Below are 22,007 nucleotides of genomic sequence, written 5' to 3'. Positions count from 1 at the left end.
ACAGAAAATAGTTCTTTTGCCCAAAACATAAGAAGCTAAATATAAGTGACCATAATTTATGTGCCATTTTGAAAGGTTTTTAGCCTAAGCTCTTTCTGTCCTATTAGTGTATTCCATTGCCAGAGCCAAACCGATTGTTTTCTTAAATTATGACAATAGAGTTGTCTAAGATGATAGTGGGAGTTGTAAAAAATTGTAATGCATGATTCTTAGGTCATGTTTGGAATGTGAAATTGGATTGGATTAAAAAATATAAGGTAAAAAACATAAAAGAATGAATAAAATAATCATTTCTGAATGATAAATTAGAAGGAAACAAGTTGGGTATAAAGTTGTAATTTTTTTTCTTATCATTGAAATATATGTAGACTAGGATTAGATAGATTGAAATGATCTCAAGATCTTACTTTGTGCATTTGATTTCTTGTTCTTTTCTATTATTGGGTATATATTAATGTATTCATTATTGATGAGATTTAAGTGTTGATCATATGTAATTATTCCATTCAACTGATACAATGTAAACCATGTGCTTGTGAAAATACCTCAAAGAACCATGTGTGTGTTGCTGCTTCTACTTTTTGAAATTATTAAAAACATGTATAATGTACACTTTGTGAGATGTTTAGATTTAGTTGTTTGTCTGTACTAGCTTATCTATTTTAATTTATAACTAGAAAATATTATTATATTCCATATTGAGCTTTTACTTGATCTCACTTTTATTTATTCTTATAATTTGAACTTGTGTAATGGCATACAAGCTACTGGTTTAATGGCATAGAATATGTATTTTGCTATTGTGTCAAATGTAGGATTTGTAGGAAATTTCTGAGGTAATCAAACTATACCTACATAAGCCTTCTTTCTTCCAGCCACTGCTTAACTGGCATAACTTTATCATTTTCGTCCTTCCACTCATTGGCCACCACAGTTGCTATGCAGTTTGCTGAAACTTTTGCTTTTGCAAGTTCTCGCTCTAGAGTCCTCTTTTCCTCCTGAATTTTTTACTCAAATGAGGTTAGCATACCATAATTTTCAAAAAGACAACAAGTAAATTTATCTAGATTCACATTCAATTCTTCTATCTGTCATTTGTAATCATGAATAGCATTGACTGCAACTCCTCCAGCTAGAACAACCTCCTCAAGTTCTTGCATGGTTTGGCTAAGCTTTTCCACCTCCTAAACCTTTTGGCAGTTTGTTTTCTCAAGGATTCTATTTTCTTCCTACACATGTTACACATGTCAGTTACCTTGACAATTTAGCCTCACCATATGTATATGCCGAACCAACAAAATAGAATCTGGTGTGATGTTATAAATACCTGGCAGATCTCAATCTGTCTCCTCAACTCAAATTTCTGGTTTTGAACCTCTTCAACTATCAAAGCTCTTTCTAAAGCACTTTGCAAAATCCTTTCTGCTTCAAGCAGAGCTGATTCTTTTGACTTGGTGTGGCATTCCAAAGCCTTCTTATCTTCTTGGAGGGCTACAATCTGATGATATTAACAAGAAAACAATTGAAAAAAAGTAAGGGCTTGAATTCTGGCCATGACCTGTCAAAATACAAACACCTCCATTAGATCTTATTTGAAGTACACTCATAATGTTTGAAAATATCTCATGAAACACCATAACTCACCTTGTGCTCAAGAAGATTTTCCGTGACAGAGACTTTTTCATCCATTTTTTCAACCTCGTTCTTGAGTTGGAAAGGAAATAACAACACAAAAAAACTAACTTTAGACACAAATTAAGTGTTATAATACTGAATTTATTGTATGTGAAACTCAAGTGAATATAGTAGGCTGGCAGAAATTTCTTCGGTACCTCTTCTACTGCCTTATCTTTAAGAGTTTCAGTTGCTCTCAGTGACTTGATTTCACTGTGAGCAACCCCCAACTCCCTTTCCTTTTCTGCAAAATGATGGAAAAAAATAGTATCACTATAAATGCCTCTTGGTTTACTTACAGGATTGTATGAACTCATTATTAACTTGTTGAAACAGTAAAATACAAACATACTGATAATACATATTGATATACATTCACTGTATTCTCTTAATGGCAGCAAGTTGTTTGACAAGTTTGATTTTATTTGCACTGTGTTCTCTTTTCTTATTTATAGCTTTGGTAAGTTATAGTTTATATGATAGTTATGGGATTGGCTTTGCATTCACTTGTTATATTATTTATTTATTTTATTTTTCATCTTGCAGTTGTTCCCAAGCTTTGTTTGAATCTTCATTTTGTTTTCTATTATGCTTATTTATATTTGGATTTCTGAATTCTGTTTTGTTCATGTAGATTATAGTCAGTAATGATTTGGATTCACACAACCGTAGTTGCTGATATATTAATTAAGATGTGGATTCCCTTGTAATTCTTTTTGGAATTAAGATATGGATGAATATGAATCATATGAGATACTTGTACGTATACTTTTACCAAAAACTCTTTCCACCAAAGCATAACTTCAGTTGCATTTACTAAATTGTTATTTTGGTAATTTTAAACACAATATCTTATGGTGCTCAAGGCCCTACAATCTTAATTCTATGGAACTTAGTGAAGCTATAACAGATGTGATAGGAATTGCAGAATAAAATATTCTTAAATGATGCTTGGTAAGGAAATTAGTTGCAACTCCTTTCAATCTATAGAAGAAATGTGAAAAATATATATTCATATATAGAAATTTGCATATATTTTAGAATGGATATGATCTTATTCTTAATAGTGCCTACCCTAAAGTGAGAGGCTTTTTCACTAACCTCTATTAAAAACTAACACATCAGTGTAGATAAAATCAGATTATCACCCCCACTTAGTTAGCATGATAATGTTTTCCTGAATTTTAGATCCTTCTCTGGCAAGCAACATGCATTGGGTGTGAAACTGGAAGTACAAACTAGAATTTGAACACTAAACTCTAAATGTGAACTAGTTGTAGTTTTAATAGATCTTTATGCTACTTAAAGTCTTCCATGTACAGTTTTGAGATATTGTTGCTCATGTTGGTCTAATATATATGCTCTTGCTTGCTGATTTTTGTTTAATTTAATTAACTAGCCATTGATTCTCATGGTCTTCTAAAGTAGCATCTTTCTGATTATAATGTATTGTATATATATATATTTATATGTTTGGTTGGTGTATCATTTGCATTTTCATTTCATAATCATAAAGTGTTTGAGCTAAATTTTCTAATGAGTATTTTACCAAGCATAAATCTTCAATCTTTCATGCCTATGTGCTATAGTTAGTGTAATTGCATGGCCAGTTTATAAAGTCGTAATGAGTTTATTAACTTTCTTTCTTTTTGTACTATTTTAGTTTATTATTAACTCTAAGTTTAAGCATTAATTATTTAAACTCTTGTGTAGCTAAGCAAATCAACTTCACAACAAAGACAAGTGCACAATGGAATGGATGATGAATTGGAGGGTGGAGCAAGCTTCATGGTTTACTTTTTGTGTATCTTGTTATGTTTCTGATTTTTACTTTTGAAGCACAAGATGTGCAAGACTATAGAATTTTATTATGTATGCTTTCAAATTCAAGTTAGAACTAAGAACTTTTGAAGTGGACATTGTCATGGTTTGAAGCAGTTTGTCTTCAAATGTAAAAATACTCATGGTTTATCATATATATTGAATATTTTAAATTTTTTGATCTATTTAATATTACACTTGTGATCAGTTGTGATTTTTTTAGTCAAAATACAATAATAAAAACTTTTTATAACAATTAAAAATGCATATTACAAAATAACAAAATGTTATTACTGGGAGAATTTACAATAATTATGGTTGTTTTGTATAATATATTATAATTGGGACAAAAAATTATGATTTATATAATAGAATGAACTAAAAACGTTATAAAATGATCAAATATAACAATTTTCATAACTGTTGGAAAGTGTTATGCATAAAGTATAAGATTATACTCCAAATTTATAATCAAATACTCTAACTAAATATTATTATTTGAATATTATAGCAACTAAAAATGTGTTATTGAATAGTTTAAGATAACATCGAACATAACATTCGAATAGTGTTATAGAAAAGATGAGACTTTTAATAATAGGGGCTATGTTAGCGTTTTCAGAAGCGTTATCAATACTCCCGATTATCTGTTTTTAAGTGTTATGAATACTGTTTTTTCTTGTAGTGCCCGGGTACCATGGACCTATAATATGTTGCTGACTTTTTTATTCATTATATATGATCTTAATTCTCTCTTACGCACACAATATCATATTCTCATAAATGAATATGAATTTTTTTTATATTTATATAAATTATTAAAACAATAATTATAATGTTCAAATATAATTAAAATGTACGTTTATTTAAATCAAAACGTCTTTTCACATGCTTTTAGGGCACAAACTATTGTGTTTTTGATCATGTGATTGACAAGGCAGCGGAGGGATGTGATAACATTTAAATGCAATAATAACAATTATTAAAGAATGGGATCGAATCACTCTAGCAACCATAACTAAAATGGTATCTTTCTCATGCTACATGAATCTGAATAGAATAGAAGATTATAGATACCTTTCCTATATGTAGAACACATGTAGATCAAAGAACGTCTTAGCCTCCTAACCCACCATCTTCCATACTATGACTCACACAAAGAGAATGAGACAGGTGGATGTAACGCATCTACCTTAGAGCCGTTACCAAGTGAGTTTTAAAAGAAAACTTTGTGCAATTCACTCGCTAACCGAAGTTTTTAAAACAAAAGTGTGACTGAGCAAAAGTTGTGGCTGTAATCTTTTGAAAATGGTTTACTTTATTGAAAACTTCAAGTATTTAACATTTGGGATCCCAAGATAAGGTTTGAAAACTATTTACAACTTAAAATGAGTTTACAGTCGATAATTATCAACATCACAGATTATTACAGCCATTTCTCATATAAACCCCCAACCAAAGCAATCGGGCAGGCCAAACATGTACGCGTCGCTTCATGCTCTCCGTACTCATGGTTGGTTGACTCAGTCTTTGCCCTTACCTGCAACACAGAGCACCCGTGAGTCGAAGCCCCGAAAGAAAACTCATGCAGTTCATAACATATGCAAATTATACAGTTAAACATATCAGATAGTCCACAGATAAACAGGTCAAACATTAGACTAAGCAAACACGGCCATGCCGCCCCAGAAGCCTTACCAAAGCCTGGGGTTTCGGTCCTCACCGTAAGGATATCACATGTATCCACTGGGTCCTACCCTGACTATAAGCATCCCATGTGCTAAGTGTTACTTCCGGCCCCACTGCCGTTCTCGGCCTTTCGCCGTTCTCGGCTCTGTTGCCGTTTCATTTCACCATAATCACATATAGCATAGCTCAAACAACATTAAAAAAATATCAATTCATTTAAGTCTGCACCCTAACATGTAATGCAATATAGGGCCGTGTCCCGAAATCACACTTGGGCCCATGCCCTATCCTACGGGTGCTATAGTTTTCTTACCTGTCAATTCGATAGCTTTCAACACTTGACTCCTTGAGCACGATCCCACTCGAGCCTTAGCGCACACCTAGGCACAAACATAGGTCAAAGTCAATACCGAACCCCAAGTCCGAATACCTAGCCTCGGGACCACTCCCGAGCCCCTGGGAAGTCCTGGATCCCCAAAACAAAGTGGCGGAATCGAGCCCCGAACCCTAGGTCAAAATCCCTTAGCAAAAGCCCAAAAATCCCCTTCTGTGAACAGTGCAGCGCTACAGCGCTCTAAAGAGGGCGCTGTAGCGCTACAAGCAGAACCACACCCCCAGAAGCAGGGGCTAGCGCTACAGTGCCCACTGACTAGCGCTGTAGCGCTAGTTGCAGACCAGCACTACCCAAAATCGCCTCCTGCGATTTCCTTCTACCATTTCAACCCCAAACTTGTCCAAATCATTACCAAACTCAAAACCAAGCATATAAACACTCTCCATTCATCCCAAGCATCCCCAAATATCAAAACTCAAGCACACACATCCCAAATCTCAAGATTCACCATAGATGAACCCTAAACCCAGAAATTCAGTCAAACAACAAAGTTAAGGACTTAGAAATCATACCATTGATGCAATTTTGACATTGATTCAACCCTAGGCCTCCTTAGCTTGCTCTCCTTCAAAGCTTGCCCAGAAATTCCCTAAAGTTCCCATCAACTCGGCTCAAAACACAGCTCAAACCAGCAAAACCCTTAAAACTGAAATCTCTAAAAACTTACCTCAAAAGTTGATGTGTTCTTGCTAATCCTTGCCAAATCTTCATGTCCAACTTTAAGATCCTTGATGCTCAGCCTATCCTAGCTCTCCACTGAGCTTTGCCCCAAGAAAAATGGAGAGAAATGGTGCAAGAATGCACAAACCGATCCTTGAGAAAAACCCCTCTGTTTTCTCTCTTTTCTTTCTTTCCTTTCTCTCCACAGCCAACACACTTTCTCTATAAATCCCACTAAGTGTAAAGCCTTATAAATAATTCTCTAAAAGCCAATTGACCAAAATGCCCTCCCTAATAGTTCAAATCCCTTTTTGTCCAAGTAGGGCCATTTTAGTCATTCACCCAATTCCCGCTAATCCTCAAGTGTCTCTAATATTTTCCCGTTGCTTTCCAATACCTGATAAATCACCAATTAAGTATTCCTCGATATCAAAATAAACCCCAATATACTCACTAGCTTCCTATTTATACCCCCAGGCTCGCCCCGAGCTGGGTATAATTCTCTGCCTCGACTTTCCGCTAGTCCGCTCACTGTGATCGTCTCGAGTCACAAATCACAGATATATCCACATCACAGTGTGGTCTCAACAATCATCGCATATCAATACAGTTATGCCCAACAAGGCCAAAATTACAATTATGCCCTTCTAACACAATCAGGGTCTACATGCATACTAATACACATAGTCATGCATCTCAAATAATAAAAAAGTCATATAACATACTTTAAATCATAATCATGAATTTAACTCATAAAATCACACATAAATCCCATCATGCCCTCCTGGCACGCTAATCAAGGCCCTTAAGCCTTATTAGCGAATTTGGGTCGTTACAACTATCCCCTCCTCATAAAAATTTCGTCCTCGAAATTTATCCAAACACATCAGTCAGGAACCCGCAATACTGACCATAATTTCCAAGGTCCACCGCCTTTACTTTACTTTTCAACAACACTCTTACAAGAGTAACAATCTTGCCACTCAAGATTTTGTCTAAGCCAAACCCTTGCTAGCTTCTTGTTTACACCGCAACCCTGCTGAAACTTCAGAGTCTGCTTAAATTACAATGATTACCTCGCTGCCTAAATCCCATTTCCAGAGATACTCATAAGTCATCACCCCTACCAGGTGGGATCAACTTGTAGGCCCCGCTGCCTAACCCTTGGTACAACTTCAGAATCTATGCTGAATCACGAGTCAGAACTCTCCCTTCTTTCTTTGAACACCATAAAAATCCTCGTCTGTTAATACGTAGAGATACAAATCTTTCCTTCCGGAACTCTATTTTCCCAAAATTTAGCAATTTACAAGCTCTTCCTTCCTTCAAATAGGCAGACACTCCTGCCTTAAGAGTTTCAACAACCTCTTTTGACTTTCATTCTGAATCAATGCCAAACTGTAGTGTTCACTACCTTTCACCCCTCATCATGACCTGTGTCGTGTTACATTAACAAGACGCCAGCATTCGCCACCACGACTAACTTATCAGGGATTACACTTCCCTTAATACCTCAAGTATTCGCATACTCAGCGCTTAATTCTTTAAGATATCTGATAAACTTTCCGACTGCCATTTCCCTTGCAATCAACTGATAATTCCAGATTTCCACTTTGTTCCTTTCGTTCTCTAGATCCATTCCAAAATTTAAAATACTATAGGGTCTCAATTCAGTATCATCGACGTTCTATCCTGAAACCAGTTCTCTTGACCCAACTGCATTAACTCCATCAACTGAGTCAAAACCTGTTATGTCCAAACACCTTACTTAAGGTCTAACGTGGCCTAATCCCATGACACACCACCACATCACTCAACCCCTCGGGGTCCAAAGGAAAACTCTAGATTCTGCCACTCGCTCCACCCTCCCGGTACTATGTACCCTAGGAGGTGGAATGATATCCATTCAGAATTCTCATTCATAAACCAAATTCAAATGGGATCCTTCACTCGATCCTAGTATCCTAACTTGTACCACCTTGACAGGGTCCTTCCCTGCTTCAACCAAAGTCAACACTTCGGATTCCATAGTTCAGTGACACTCACCGGTTAATCATACCTACTGCCGTTACGCCAATCTCAGTCGTTGCCTTGTCCACTCTGTGGACGCCCAAATTCCACCAAGGCCAAATATGAGAGTCACGAGAGGTCCTCGGCGGCCGTGCGCAGCGCCTCCTGGCCTCGCTCGGCCCCTGCGCATGGAGCCCCATGGCCTCGCTCGGCCCCCGCGCACGGAGCCTCCTGGCCTCGCTCGGCCCCCGCGCATGGAGCCCCATGGCCTCGCTCGGCCCCCGTGCACGGAGCCTCCTGGCCTCGCTCGGCCCCCGCGCATGGAGCCCCATGGCCTCGCTCGGCCCCCGCGCACGGAGCCTCCTGGCCTCGCTCGGCCCCCGCACATGGAGCCCCATGGCCTCGCTCGACCCCCGCGCACGGAGCCCCATGGCCTCGCTCGACCCCCGCGCACGGAGCCCCATGGCCTCGCTCGGCCCCCACGCATGGAGCCCCATGGCCTCGTTCGGCCCCCGCGCACGGAGCCCCATGGTCTCGCTCGGCCCCCGCGCATGGAGCCCCATGGCCTCGCTCGACTGCTAAGCCCATGCCACCATCTCGCATTAGCCGCCTCGCGTCTAAGGGCCTCGCCATAGGCCGAGGTGACCAAGTGGCCTCACCTTCTAAGCCGAGTGGCTCCGCCTCATAGGCCGGAATGGCCTCGCCCAAGCATAGCCTTGTTTGGCCTCACGAGGGGATAGGGACCTCCTGAACAACTAGGGAGCCGCGCCGTCAAGGGAGCCACAAACAGGGCGTCTCGTCACGCGTCCTTAGACGTCTGTTAGGGCCACATACCTATCACCCAGATTTGCGAGTGACCTTGGGAGGCTTCAGGCATCTCGCGCCAAGGACCCAAGATCTCCACCTCGCACCGAGGGTCCCATTCCTTACACCTTGAGACCCCTATGCTTAGGAGGTCCCGTACGGGTCGAATAGGGACATATTTGTACGACCTAGTATTGAGTACGGATATCAGTACCAGTAAGATTGCTGGGGTAAGAGTCATGGTCCGTACGTCTACAGCCATAGGACAGAGCTGACACCACGACCTCCTGCGCCACTACGCCTGCCACCACGCATCAGAGATGGGTACAGACAAGTAGTGGAGATATCGTACTGACACCTGCTCCTGTACGGGATGTACGATCACCACCTCTGGAGCCACTCCCCTAATACAGTATGTATGTACCTCTTGGTCCCCTGGACCACTATGTACCTATGGCCATTAGAGCCAACTATAAAAAGGATTCTAAGACCACCAGGAAAGGGGTTGGAAATTTTACTGTAGCAGAGGCATAAGTGTGAATGAAAGACTGAATTCTCCATTGTTGTTATATCATTGTTCTTGAGTTCTTGTTCAAGTTTTCACAGTTTTCCAATTAGCAATTTTGATTTGATAATTTTTCCAACTTAACTTCGTTGACGAGTTCTCACCGTCAACAGTTTGGCGCCGTCTGTGGGAACGTTAGTTTCAAGATACTGTTGCACCATTGTTTCCGACAAGAAGAAGATGCCAAGATGCTCAAAACGACTGAGGGAGACGCGGGAGGTAGAAGTTCACCTGAACGGAGTCCAGCTGAAGGCCTCCATGAAGGACGCTCCTCCACCCAGGGACGTGGAGCCCCCGAAAGACCCTGAGGTTCACGGACGAGACAGGGTGGCCTCATCACCGGCCGCTCCACCTGGAGGGAGTCCTCCCAGAGCACCACCGGTACACGCTGATGAGTTCCCTCCTCCAAAACCGCCGCGGGCACCGAACTCCGGCCGGCAAGACCCGGGACCTTTTGCCCATAGGCCTGACAAACACCCCCGGGTCCACTCCGTGAGCTCGAGTTCGAAGTCCCGATTTTACGAAGAGGAGATACGTGAGCTCCACCGTAAAAACCAAAGGTTAGAAACTACCTTAGAACACATGCAAGAGGTCCTTAACGGCCTACTGCAGGGTAAGTCCAGCATAACCTTGCCTAAGGGAAAGGAGAAAGGCAAGGATGGGGTGGAGACCACTATGCCGGTAGATGATGCAAGAACCCGACATTCAACTAGCAACACCCCCCGCGCGAAGCAACATGATCACCTCGAGCCGCCTGAGCAGGCCCCGAAGCCAGCACCGAGAACCAACGCTGCCCCTCGCCATGAGGATGAGGTCACCTCCAAAAGAACACCCCCGGACTTGTGGGAGGAGCTCAATAAGAAGAGAGCGGGCAAAGGGACCACGCCCCCTGTGGCACCTCGAGAAGGCAAGGGAAAGGCAGATCTTAGCCCGTCCACTCTGAGAGACACCCTCAGTAAAAGGAGGCAGGACCTAGACACGGAGATGCGGAGCTTGCGGAGCAAGATCGTCACCGCGTCGGGTGGCCAGGCCTTTGAGGAGGACTTTGACCATGAGTCGCCCTTCGTGCGAGAAATTCAGGCAATCCGGCTCCCTGCCAATTTTAAGGAGCCCAATATGACCCCTTACGAAGGGAACACGGATCCAAAATACCACCTGGATGCGTTTAATGATCTGATGAAATTGAGGGGGATCGGAAGTGGTGCCAGGTGCCATTGCTTCGCTGTTACTCTGAAAGGACCCGCCTACAAATGGTTCAAAAGGCTAAGGCCAGGGTCCATCAGGTCCTGGCAGCAGTTCTCTGACGAGTTCCTCCAACAGCACCATGCCGTGCGGGACTACACGATGTCAGGCACCAGCTTGGCCAAAGTGAAGCAAGGGGAGAAGGAAAGCCTGAAGAGCTACATTCACCGATTCAATATGGAGGCCGCAAAAGTGGGGAGCCTAACGCACCGGGAGTTAAAAATGGCCATTACTGCTGGAGTGCTACCAGGAAGAAAATTGTGGGACAACATGTTAAAGAGGGAAGTCACTGATCTGGATGACTTCTATGAAAGAGCACAGAAGTACATCCCTGTGGAGGATGGCCACGCAAACCTGAAGGCAGGGAAGGAGGAGCCCCACGCGAAGTCCCCAACTAACGACGGGTCGAATGTAGCAAAGAAGAAAAGGACGTACGATGGGCCGAGGGATGACCAGCAGAGGAAGACCAAGCGAGGGGGTGATCATAGGCCAACAGCCTATACTCATTATACGAACCTCACAGACACCAGGGAGTATATTTACATCACCAACGAAGATCGAGTGCCCTTCAAAAAGCCCCCGCCAATGAGAAAGGATCGGTCCAAAAGGGACCCCAGTAGATACTGCCAATACCACAAGGACATCGAGCACACCACGGCAGAGTGTATCCACCTGAAGGAGGAAATTGAGGAGCTTATACGCCGGGGGCACTTGGGCCGCTATGTCAGGAGAGAAAGACAAAGGCCAGAAGACGAGCCCACAGCACCCCAGGCGCAAGAGCGAGCCCCAGAAATACAGGGGGAGGTCCGAACCATTTTTGGAGGTCCAGGATTTGGGGGAGACTCTAGGAAGGGGCGAGATAGGTATGCAAGAGAGGCTCGGCGAAGTCCGCCTCCCTGCGTCATGAGTTTAGAACAACGACCCCCAAAGAGTTTTAAGGGGGAAAAGGACTCGATAACATTCACTGAGGAAGACGCATGGGGAGTACACTTTCCCCACAATGATCCGCTGGTGTTAACAGTCCAATTAGCGAATATGCGTGTGCATCGAGTCCTAGTGGACAACGGGAGCTCGGTGGACATCTTATATTGCCCGGCTTTAGAAAAGATGGGACTGGGTATTCGTCACTTGAAGCCTTGCCAGTCATCCCTATACGGATTTACAGGGGATTCGGTGCAACCCCTTGGGATGATCGAATTGACACTTACCATGGGGGAGCAACCCCGCCAAACTACAGTCATGTCTAACTTTGTTGTAGTAGATTGTGCATCAGCTTTCAACGCGGTATTAGGGAGGCCCTCCCTAAGAGAATTGAAAGCCATAACTTCAATATATCACTTAGTTGTCAAGTTCCCGACTCCAGGAGGGGTCGCAAGTATGAAAGGAGAACAGAAGGAGGCAAGGGAGTGTTACAACACCTCACTCCGCACGCCTGCAAAGCTGCGTGAGCCAATGGCCATGGTGGTACATGAGGCGCTGTGTATGCCCACGGGGGGTCCGCAGGAGCTGGACCCTCGAGTCGTGGATGAGGCAAGAGCAGAACCAGTAGAAGAAGTGGAGGAGGTTACGGTGACAGAGGAACCCTTAAGGAAATTGAAGATAGGGAGAAGCCTACAAGGTGACGTGAAGGAGGAGTTGATGAAATTTTTGAAGGATAATCTAGACGTATTTGCATGGAGTCATGAGGACATGGTGGGCATAGACCCCAGCGTGATGTGCCACCACTTGAACATCTCCCCAGAAGCAAGGCCCGTCAGGCAAAAAAGGCGGGTGCTAGACCCAACAAGATACGCGGCGTTAAAAGAGGAGGTTGACAAGTTGAAGGCTAACGGTTTCATCCGTGAGTCTTTCTACCCTGTGTGGGTATCGAACCCAGTACTCGTGCCCAAGCCAAATGGAAAGTGGAGAACTTGCGTCGATTTCACGAATTTGAATAAAGCTTGTCCTAAGGACAGCTTCCCACTTCCCAGGATAGATCAGTTACTAGATGCAACAGCGGGGCATGAGTTGCTAAGTTTTATGGACGCCTACTCAGGATACAACCAAATCCCAATGAACCCGGCAGATGAAGAGCACACGTCATTCATTACAGATAAAGGGCTATACTGTTACAAGGTGATTCCCTTCGGGCTCAAGAACGCGGGAGCCACCTATCAAAGGCTGGTGAATAAAATGTTCGCCAATCAGATAGGAAGGAATATGGAGGTGTATGTGGATGACATGCTTGTGAAAACGAAAGTAGCAGCAGAGCTCAACAAAGACCTTGGTGAGATGTTTGACATGCTCAGGAAATACCGGATAAAGTTGAACCCAGCCAAGTGCACCTTCGGGGTATCCTCAGGAAAATTCTTGGGCTACATGGTCAATTCCAGAGGCATCAAGGCCAATCCTGACAAGATAAAGGCACTCATAGAAATGAGCCCGCCAAAGAACAAGAAGGAGGTGCAGTGCCTGACAGGAAGGGTGGCGGCCCTTAATAGGTTCATATCAAGGTCCACCGACAAGTGCCTCCCATTCTTTGACATCCTCAAAGGGAGCAAGAAGTTCGCTTGGGATGAAAGGTGTGAGGAAGCATTTGTCAGGCTAAAAGAGCACCTGGGGAAGCCGCCCCTGTTAGCAAAGCCAGAGAAGGGCGAGAAGCTGTACCTGTACTTGGCAGTGTCTGAGCATGCCATCAGCGTAGCCCTGGTTAAGGGAGAGAAGAAGCAGCAACAACCCATATACTATATCAGCAAGCGTTTGGTGGACGCGGAGAGCCGGTATCCAGAGATCGAAAAACTGGCCTATGCGCTAGTAGTGGCGTCAAGGAAGTTGAAGCCTTATTTCCATGCACATACAATCGATGTCTTAACAGATAGTCCTTTGAGACAAGTGTTACATAAGCCAGAAACTTCAGGGAGACTGATGAAATGGTCAATTGAGCTAAGTCAGTTTGATATTGTATACACTCCAAGGGCTTCCATCAATGGACAGGTGCTGGCAGATTTTATAGTAGAACTCACCCATCAGCCGAATGAAGGAAGGAATGAAGAAGGAGAGCAGCCTGTTACAGAGGAGGAACTAGGAGGTTCAGAGGAGTGGAGTTTGCACGTTGATGGGGCGTCGAATGAAGGAGGATCAGGAGCGGGCATCATGATGACAGGGCCCGAGGGACACAGATTGTACTGCGCAGTCCGATTTGGGTTTGAGGCCTCCAATAATGAGGCAGAGTACGAGGCGCTCCTGGCTGGCCTGCGCCTAGCCCAGGAACTGAGAGTAACGCGCCTTCATATCTTCAGCGACTCGCAATTGGTAGTATGACAGGTAAAGGGGGAGTACCAAGCAAGGGGACCAAAGATGGCAGCCTACTTGGAGAAGGTGAATGGCCATCTGGGACGGTTGGCGGCATATACTATAGAGCAAATCCCCAGAGAGAAGAACACCCATGCCGATGCACTCGCGAAGGTGGCATCTACCAAGGATAGTGATGTCTTGGAATCAATACCCGTAGAGTACTTACCAAAACCCAGTATCGAAAGCGCGGATGTGCACATGATTAGTGTCCCGAGGAAATCATGGACCGAGCCAATCAAGAGGTACCTGGAAGAAGGAACCTTGCCTGCGGATAGAAACGAATCCCGGAGATTGGTGTACAAGGCCACAATATACACCCTGGTAGATGGGGTCCTTTACAAAAGAGGATTCTCAATGCCCCTCCTGCGGTGTGTAGAAGAAGAGGAGGCGTTGACAGTGTTACAGGAGATACACGAGGGAGAATGCGGCAACCACGAGAGCGGACCCTCTACGGCTAAGAGGGCCATGAGACAAGGGTACTACTGGCCTTCCATGGAGAAAGATGCGCATGACTTTGCCACGAAATGCGACAAGTGCCAGAGGCACGCCAACTACCCTCGGAAACCCCCAAGCGAACTGACCAGCCCCTGGCCCTTCGCTATCTGGGGGATAGACTTGATCGGTGCTCTTCCTACAGGCAGGGGTGGAGCAAAGTACGCGGTGGTGGCAGTAGATTATTTCACTAAGTGGGTGGAAACGGAACCCCTTGTGAAAATCACCGCCAAGCACATCACCTCTTTTGTCAACAAATTCATTGTGTGTCGATATGGAGTACCCTACAAGATTATTTCTGACAATGGTACCTAGTTCGAAGGAGGAGCCTTCGATGAATACTGTAAGGAAAGAGGCATAAAGAGGAGCTTCTCCGCGATGGTGCACCCCCAGGCCAATGGGCAAGTGGAGGCCATCAACATGGTCCTTAAGAAGAATCTGAAGACAAAGCTGGAGAAAATGAAGGGAGCCTGGGTAGATGAGCTACCAAATGTGCTGTGGGCTTATAGAACCACCCCACGCACGACCACAGGGGAGTCACCATTCTCCTTGGCCTATGGGTGCGAGGCTGTGCTCCCAATCGAGATGCGAGTCGTGTCCCACAGGATACAGGCATATGGAGACGAAGCCAACTATGCAGCCCTGGCCGAAAGCTTAGACATGCTGGAAGAAAAGAGAGAAAAAGCCCAAATGAGGGTGGCGGTATACCAGCAATGCGCTGCAAGGTACTACAACTCGAGGGTGCGAGAGAGAACTTTCAGAGTCGGCGACCTGGTGCTGAGGTAGGTACTCCCAAACACGCGAGACCCAGGCGCAGGAGTGCTGGGGGCGAATTAGGAAGGGCCCTACCAGGTTGCTCAGTGCATCCCCCCGAACACTTACAAGTTGGCTCGCATGGACAACACCATCATACCCCGGGCATGGAACGCAGAGCACTTGAGGAAGTATTACCAGTAAAGCGCCCATGCCTGATGGTAAAAGAACAAGTGTGGCACGCTGCCTTGATATGGTAGGAAGAAATCGAAGAGGTTACCTAGATAACCTCCTAAGTAGGTGTGAGTCTTTTTATTTTGTTTCATATGAAAACCCCCTATGTACCGTTACAACTATGTGTATGAGACTATTTATTATGAATATGATGAATGGAACGGCATGTTTTGAGAAAAACTGTTAGCAACTTCGTGTGTTATTTTTCTTCGATACTCGGGCATCAGCCAAAGTGTCCGCCGAAATAAATTTCACCAAACACTTGGGGGGCAGGACAAGGGGCAATAACACAGCCAGCAAGGGGAACCTAAAAAGGGCCCTCTAACGGAGGATCTTAGAAAGGACCCCTCGCCCTCCTAAAAAAAAAAGAGGCTCCTAAAAAAGACCCTCTAATAAGGGATCTTAAAAAAGGCCCTCAATTAGGAGTAGCCTAAAAACGACCCCCTATGTGTCAGGAGGACCCGAGAGGGATCATGACCCTGAAAAGGACAGTTTAATGGGAGATCCTAGAAGGAACCCTTATATCGGGGCCCTAGGCGAAGTCCCTAAACACAGAAAACAGTAAAAAGACCTTGTAAGGCCTCCCCTGAGTTTACAAGGATTAGCTACCCTTGTGAGTATCAAGGAGGCCAAAAGGCCTCACGAAAGAAAAATATATATATAGTGACAACACTAATAAGTCTAGAGCGGCCGCCAAGCCGTCTAGCCAAAAAGGGTCCTAAAAGCGACCCTTGTAGAAATAGTACTATGCATAATGACGAGAGGGACGCTTCTCGCAAAGAAATAATAAGCGCGCGCAAGAAAAACATGAAAGGATAACTAAGACCCAAGGGGTCAAAATATCCTTATGAAAGCAACCAAGAGGCACCAAAAGAGGTCCCAGTGAACCCTTACACATGGGCTCCAAATGACTCCCAGCCTGATAGATAAAAGAGGGGAACCAACTAAACCCCCTTCACACAGGCTTAAAAGGGCCTCCAATGCAATAGAACAAGAAATAAATAAGCAACATATGTATTTATACATTAAAAGAAAAAAAAGGAGTTCTTAAAAGAGTACAAGAGTTACCAAAAGAGAAGTAATACTGATAATGATGTTACATAGTAAAAAGAAAACAGAGGCAAAGCATGACTACTTCAAGGCTTCTTAATGTGGGCACTCCATAGGGCCGCTCGAGCAACGGCTTGTTCACCAAAGGAGGAGAAGTTGAAGCTGGGATCCTGCTTCCACACATTATAGAGGACGCGGTCTATGGACCTTCGCTCGGTGCTAACCTTCCCCGCCTCCAAGGAAGCACACCTCTCCTGCGCTGACTGGAGATAAGCCCTGAGGGCCTCGACTTCGGCCTCCAACAGGGTAACTCTCTGCTGCGAGGCGGCCGCAGTGTCCTTGGCCTCCCGGAGTTCACGCTCCAAGCGAGTAACCTTGCCTTCTAGTCTCTTGGTCTTAGCCCTTATTTCCTTCCTCTTCGATGACAAGTTGGAAAGTTTTGTCTGGACCTCTGACAATTTAGCATTGGTTTCGTTAAGCTCTCCCTCAAGCTCCCGCACCTGAGCTGTAAGGCAGTTCCTCTCAGCAGCAGACAAAGAGAGGTTGTTAGACGAGTCGACAAACCGCATAGCCAATGTATAGGTCTGCACAAAAAAAGAAAGAAAGAGAGAGAGTATATGAGTAAACGCCTATACATAATATGACCAGCACGAGGAGCAAAGACTCACCAAAGCCATGGAGCGCCTTAAGTCCTCCCCAAGGTCTGCCTGAGCCAAATTCCCAAGGCCACTCCAGTCGGACACGGGAAGGGCCGAGGCAAGCTCGATGTATCGCCGTCCGAATGACGCCGCCATCCGCGTCACCCAGGGCGTCCCATCTGTACCAGGGGAATCTGGCTGGGTGGGGATAGACGACCCACTTGCCGAAGTGGGAGGGGGCGCGGTGAAAGTGGACGGCAGAGGCTATGATGCATTGAAAGGGGGGTCCGAAAGACCGACGTAATCAACCCCCGGCGATCCGAGGTCGAGATGAGCCTGAGGGGAGGAGTCACGACCCTCAGCGTCAGGGTAAATACTGCACCCCGGAATGTCCTGCTGGTCTTGTGAAGGAGGGGCTATGTCCGGACCATAAGGAGCACATGGAGGACACCCCCCAGGAGATGGAGGCAGCTGGTGGAATCCCCCGCGGTCAAGGGGGGCTTCATCTGGCCCTTCCTCATCTTCATCGTCATCTGGGCAAGGCTCACCCAAGGTCTCCTTCATCTTCGTAGACCCGGAGATGGTCCACAACAACTTGGGGTCAGAGACGGGAGTTAGCTTGTAGCGGTTCAACTTCTTTACAGTGAAAAGGCGCGCCGCCTCTTTCCTGGCGGGATCAGCTTTGAGGAAACGTCTCATGTCTTTTGCTTCAAACCCGACGATGGAGGGTTCGGCGAATCTCTCTGCGCAATATGGGCCATAGTCGGTGTGAGCATAAGGCACGAAACCATAAGTTACACAAAAGAAAAAGGGGAAGGGAAACAATGCTCAGAATACTTACTGGGAGTGCTCCAGAAAACCTCGCGAACAGAGAGTGGACCTTCCACGAAGAAAAAGTCTCGCTTCCAAGCCCCCGGGTTAGACACCGAACCTTCTATCAAAGAGGCCCCGTTGTTGGCTTTTTGTAGATAGTAAAAGCCTTTTGAATTGTGGAGGGGCATGAGGTTGTAGAGGAAGTGTACCTCGGCGGCCGTAGGAGCCCGTTTCAACAATTTCATATACGCAAGGAAAAGACAGCTCAAAGTCAGCCAGCCATTGGGTGCCAACTGAAGCGGGGCAATGTCGAAGTAGTTGAGGACTGCGACGAAGAACGGGTGCAGCAGAATGGTACCACCTGCCTTTAGGATTTGCTCGCTGAGGGCCACGAAACCAAGTCTAGGGCGGTCGGCCCGGCATGCCTCCAAAGGGGTGTACAGAGCATAATCTAGAGGGACGCGATAGTCATTCACGATGTCCATCAGTTTGTTGTCGGACACGCGCGACACCAGCTCAGACGCTAGTAAAGGGGCGTCGACATCCTCTTGGGTAGATATCTGTCGGCGCGCCTTCGGCATATCTGCAAAATCAAAAGAAAAAGGTGAGTAAGAGATAGAACACTTGACCCTCCATTTTTTCTTCCTAGCAAGAGTCTTCCATCGAGGAAGCGACTGCGGAAGCGCTAAGCTGGGACAAACTGAGACCAAGGGCTGGGGAGAAACAGAAACATCCCCCTGACAGCCATCAAGCGAGGATGGGCTGGAAGGTTCAGGCGGAAGGTGTCCCTCCATAAACTCTAACTCCCACTGCAATTCAAAGAGGGTCATCCTAAGGCTCGCTACGTGATCACTAAGGTCTGGGGGGGAAGGTCCTCTGTCTCCTCTTGACACCGAGTCAATTTCACTCTCCACCACCCAAATTTTACGCCTAAGTTCGGCCATGTACTCAAGGTGGCGAATGCGGGCTTGCCTTAAGGAGTCATAGTCCTGGTGAGGGTTCCCCTCAGGGGACTCTGAGTCCGAGGACAGGTCAATAAACTCAGGCTCGGGAGGCATGTCGGACGGGCCGTCACTGGCCATGAAACCACGTCCCAACAGCAAAAAGGGTTCACGTATAAACGAGAGAAAGGCTACAAAACACAAAGGAATAGACTTAATATCTCTAGATGCAAACGCCCTAAATGACCCCCTACAGGATATAAAAAAAAAAAAAGGAGAGGAGGGGCGTGCATATGATCGAACTCACTACAAGCTCAGGCTAAGGTACCCCATCCCATGTACTGCTAGTTTGAACCCGACAAAAAAAAAAAAAAATATATATATATAAAAGGGAGAAGGAAAGAAAATATACCTCAAGCGAATGAGAGGGCGAAGTTGGAGTCCAAAGAAAGTCCAGGAGCGAAAAGCACCACGGGGTGAAAATGGACGTCTGCAAAAGTAAGCAAAAAGGATGTGTTAGTCACAAAATAGACACACCATAAAACTAAAAAAAAAAAAAATGAATGAAATGAAATGAAACTATGGAAAAAATGGGGTTGTGGAGGATTGAACCTCTTACCTCTTGAAAAAGGAAGAGTTCTCCAAACCACTAAGCCAAGGAAGTAAAGTGAAAATATTAGGCCATGCATGAAGGCCTATTTATAAGAATCAAGGTGAATAGTCTACAAGAGCACCTGAAGGTCCTCTTCTAGACTGGGGGGCAAGTGTGGACGCCCAAATTCCACCAAGGCCAAATATGAGAGTCATGAGAGGTCCTCGGCTGCCGTGCGCAGTGCCTCCTGGCCTCGCTCGGCCCCCGCACACGGAGCCTCCTGGCCTTGCTCGGCCCCCGCACATGGAGCCCCATGGCCTCGCTCGGCCTCCCCGCATGGAGCCCCATGGCCTCGCTCGGCCCCCGCGCACGGAGCCTCCTGGCCTCGCTCGGCCCCCGCGCATGGAGCCCCATGGCCTCGCTCGGCCCCCGCGCTAGGAGCCTCCTGGCCTCGCTCGGCCCCCGCGCATGGAACCCCATGGCCTCACTCGGCCCCCACGCACGGAGCCTCCTGGCCTCGCTCAGCCCCCGCGCACGGCGCCTCCTGGCCTCGCTCGGCCCCCGTGCACGGAGCCTCCTGGCCTCGCTCGGCCCCCACGCACGGAGCCTCCTGGCCTCGCTCGGCCCCCGTGCATGGAGCCCCATGGCCTCGCTCGGCCCCCGCGCACGGAGCCTCCTGACCTCGCTCAACCCCCGCGCATGGAGCCCCATGGCCTCGCTCGGCCCCCGCGCACGGAGCCTCCTGGCCTCGCTCGGCCCCCGCGCATGGAGCCCCATGGCCTCGCTCGGCTCCCGCGCACGGAGCCCCATGGCCTCACTCAGCCCCCGCGCATGGAGCCCCATGGCCTCGCTCGACTGCTAAGCCCATGCCACCATCTCGCATTAGCCGCCTCGCGTCTAAGGGCCTCGCCATAGGCCGAGGTGACCAAGTGGCCTCACCTTCTAAGCCGAGTGGCTCCGCCTCATAGGCCGAAATGGCCTCGCCCAAGCATAGCCTTGTTTGGCCTCACGAGGGGATAGGGAACTCCTGAACAACTAGGGAGCCGTACCGTCAAGGGAGCCACAAACAGAGCGTCTCATCACGCGTCCTTAGACGTCAGTCAGGGCCACATACCTATCACCCAGATTTGCGAGTGACCTTGGGAGGCTTCAGGCATCTCGCGCCAAGGACCCAAGATCTCCACCTTGCACCGAGGGTCCCATTCCTTACACCTTGAGACCCCTATGCTTAGGAGGTCCCGTACGGGTCGAATAGGGACATATTTGTACGACCTAGTATTGAGTACGGATATTAGTACCAGTAAGATTGCTGGGGTAAGAGTCATGGTCCGTACGTCTACGGCCATAGGACAGAGCCGACACCACGACCTCCTGCGCCACTACGCCTGCCACCACGCATCAGAGATGGGTACAGACAAGTAGTGGAGATATCGTACTGACACCTGCTCCTGTACGGGATGTACGATCACCACCTCTGGAGCCACTTCCCTAATACAGTATGTATGTACCTCTTGGTCCCCTGGACCACTATGTACCTAAGGCCATTAGAGCCAACTATAAAAGGGATTCTAAGACCACCAGGAAAGGGGTTGGAAATTTTACTGTAGCAGAGGCATAAGTGTGAATGAAAGACTGAATTCTCCATTGTTGTTATATCATTGTTCTTGAGTTCTTGTTCAAGTTTTCACAGTTTTCCAATTAGCAATTTTGATTTGATAATTTTTCCAACTTAACTTCGTTGACGAGTTCTCACCGTCAACACACTCCATTACAATCTATGGCGTTAATCCCTGACTGACACACGCCTCACAGTTAGGCGTTCCGCCTCCAATTAAACTTCCCCTCGCTCAATCGAGGATTTCAAACACTGATCACCCGTCTGCTACTTTTCACTACATCTGGGTCTCAACTTTATCTTTCTTACTACTACTCAATATTCAAGTACCTTATGATATCCATAACTGTCAACTTAACGCTCCAAGTATATCAACCATGTTCATTCTTTCCCTCCCGCAAGGTTCGATCCATCCTTACGTCCATTTATTCCTGGGCGTGCCCAACTCGTGGTGCACTCCCACATTTCCTCATCCTTACCATAGATCAGGTCCTTTCTGCCATCACCCTTTACTTAACCATAACACACATATTCCAGCATCACCAGATACCAATCAATTCTTACCTTGTCCTCTGAATTTCTTTCTGATTTGACACCACTCAGTCCGTCTAACCTCAAGTTTTACTGTTCTCCTCATCTCTGATGTGGCTGTCCTCGGAGATACTTATGCGATAGATGACGCGCATA

At 46.3% G+C, this 22,007-nt stretch overlaps 1 protein-coding gene across 1 annotated transcript; it reads right to left on the bottom strand.

Annotated features, from left to right (window-relative positions):
* Positions 1-851: 851 nt before the first annotated feature.
* LOC133792160 (microtubule-associated protein 70-5-like) lies at positions 852-17,515 on the bottom strand. The gene is made up of 7 exons (XM_062230077.1): positions 17,390-17,515; positions 16,946-17,305; positions 16,740-16,755; positions 1,833-1,918; positions 1,645-1,704; positions 1,328-1,498; positions 852-998 (listed from the first exon to the last, which is right to left on the bottom strand). Exons 1-7 carry the CDS (start codon positions 17,513-17,515, stop codon positions 852-854), a joined length of 966 nt encoding a protein of 321 aa, XP_062086061.1.
* Positions 17,516-22,007: the final 4,492 nt, after the last annotated feature.

The sequence above is a fragment of the Humulus lupulus genome, chromosome 7 (assembly GCF_963169125.1).
Source record: "Humulus lupulus chromosome 7, drHumLupu1.1, whole genome shotgun sequence".
Taxonomy (NCBI): Eukaryota; Viridiplantae; Streptophyta; class Magnoliopsida; order Rosales; family Cannabaceae; genus Humulus; species Humulus lupulus.
The sequence above is the reverse complement of the archived record's forward strand: the minus strand, read 5'-3'. Positions and strand labels throughout refer to the sequence as shown.

Bases quoted from the DNA above. Each gene is read 5' to 3' on its own strand.
- LOC133792160 (XM_062230077.1), bottom strand. From the start codon at position 17,515: ATGGCGGCGTCATTCGGACGGCGATACATCGAGCTTGCCTCGGCCCTT. The intron at 1,705-1,832 runs GTACCGAAGAAA...TTCCAACTCAAG, and splicing joins AAGATAAGGCAGTAGAAGAG to AACGAGGTTGAAAAAATGGA. The intron at 1,499-1,644 runs GTGAGTTATGGT...TAATATCATCAG, and splicing joins AAAATCTTCTTGAGCACAAG to ATTGTAGCCCTCCAAGAAGA.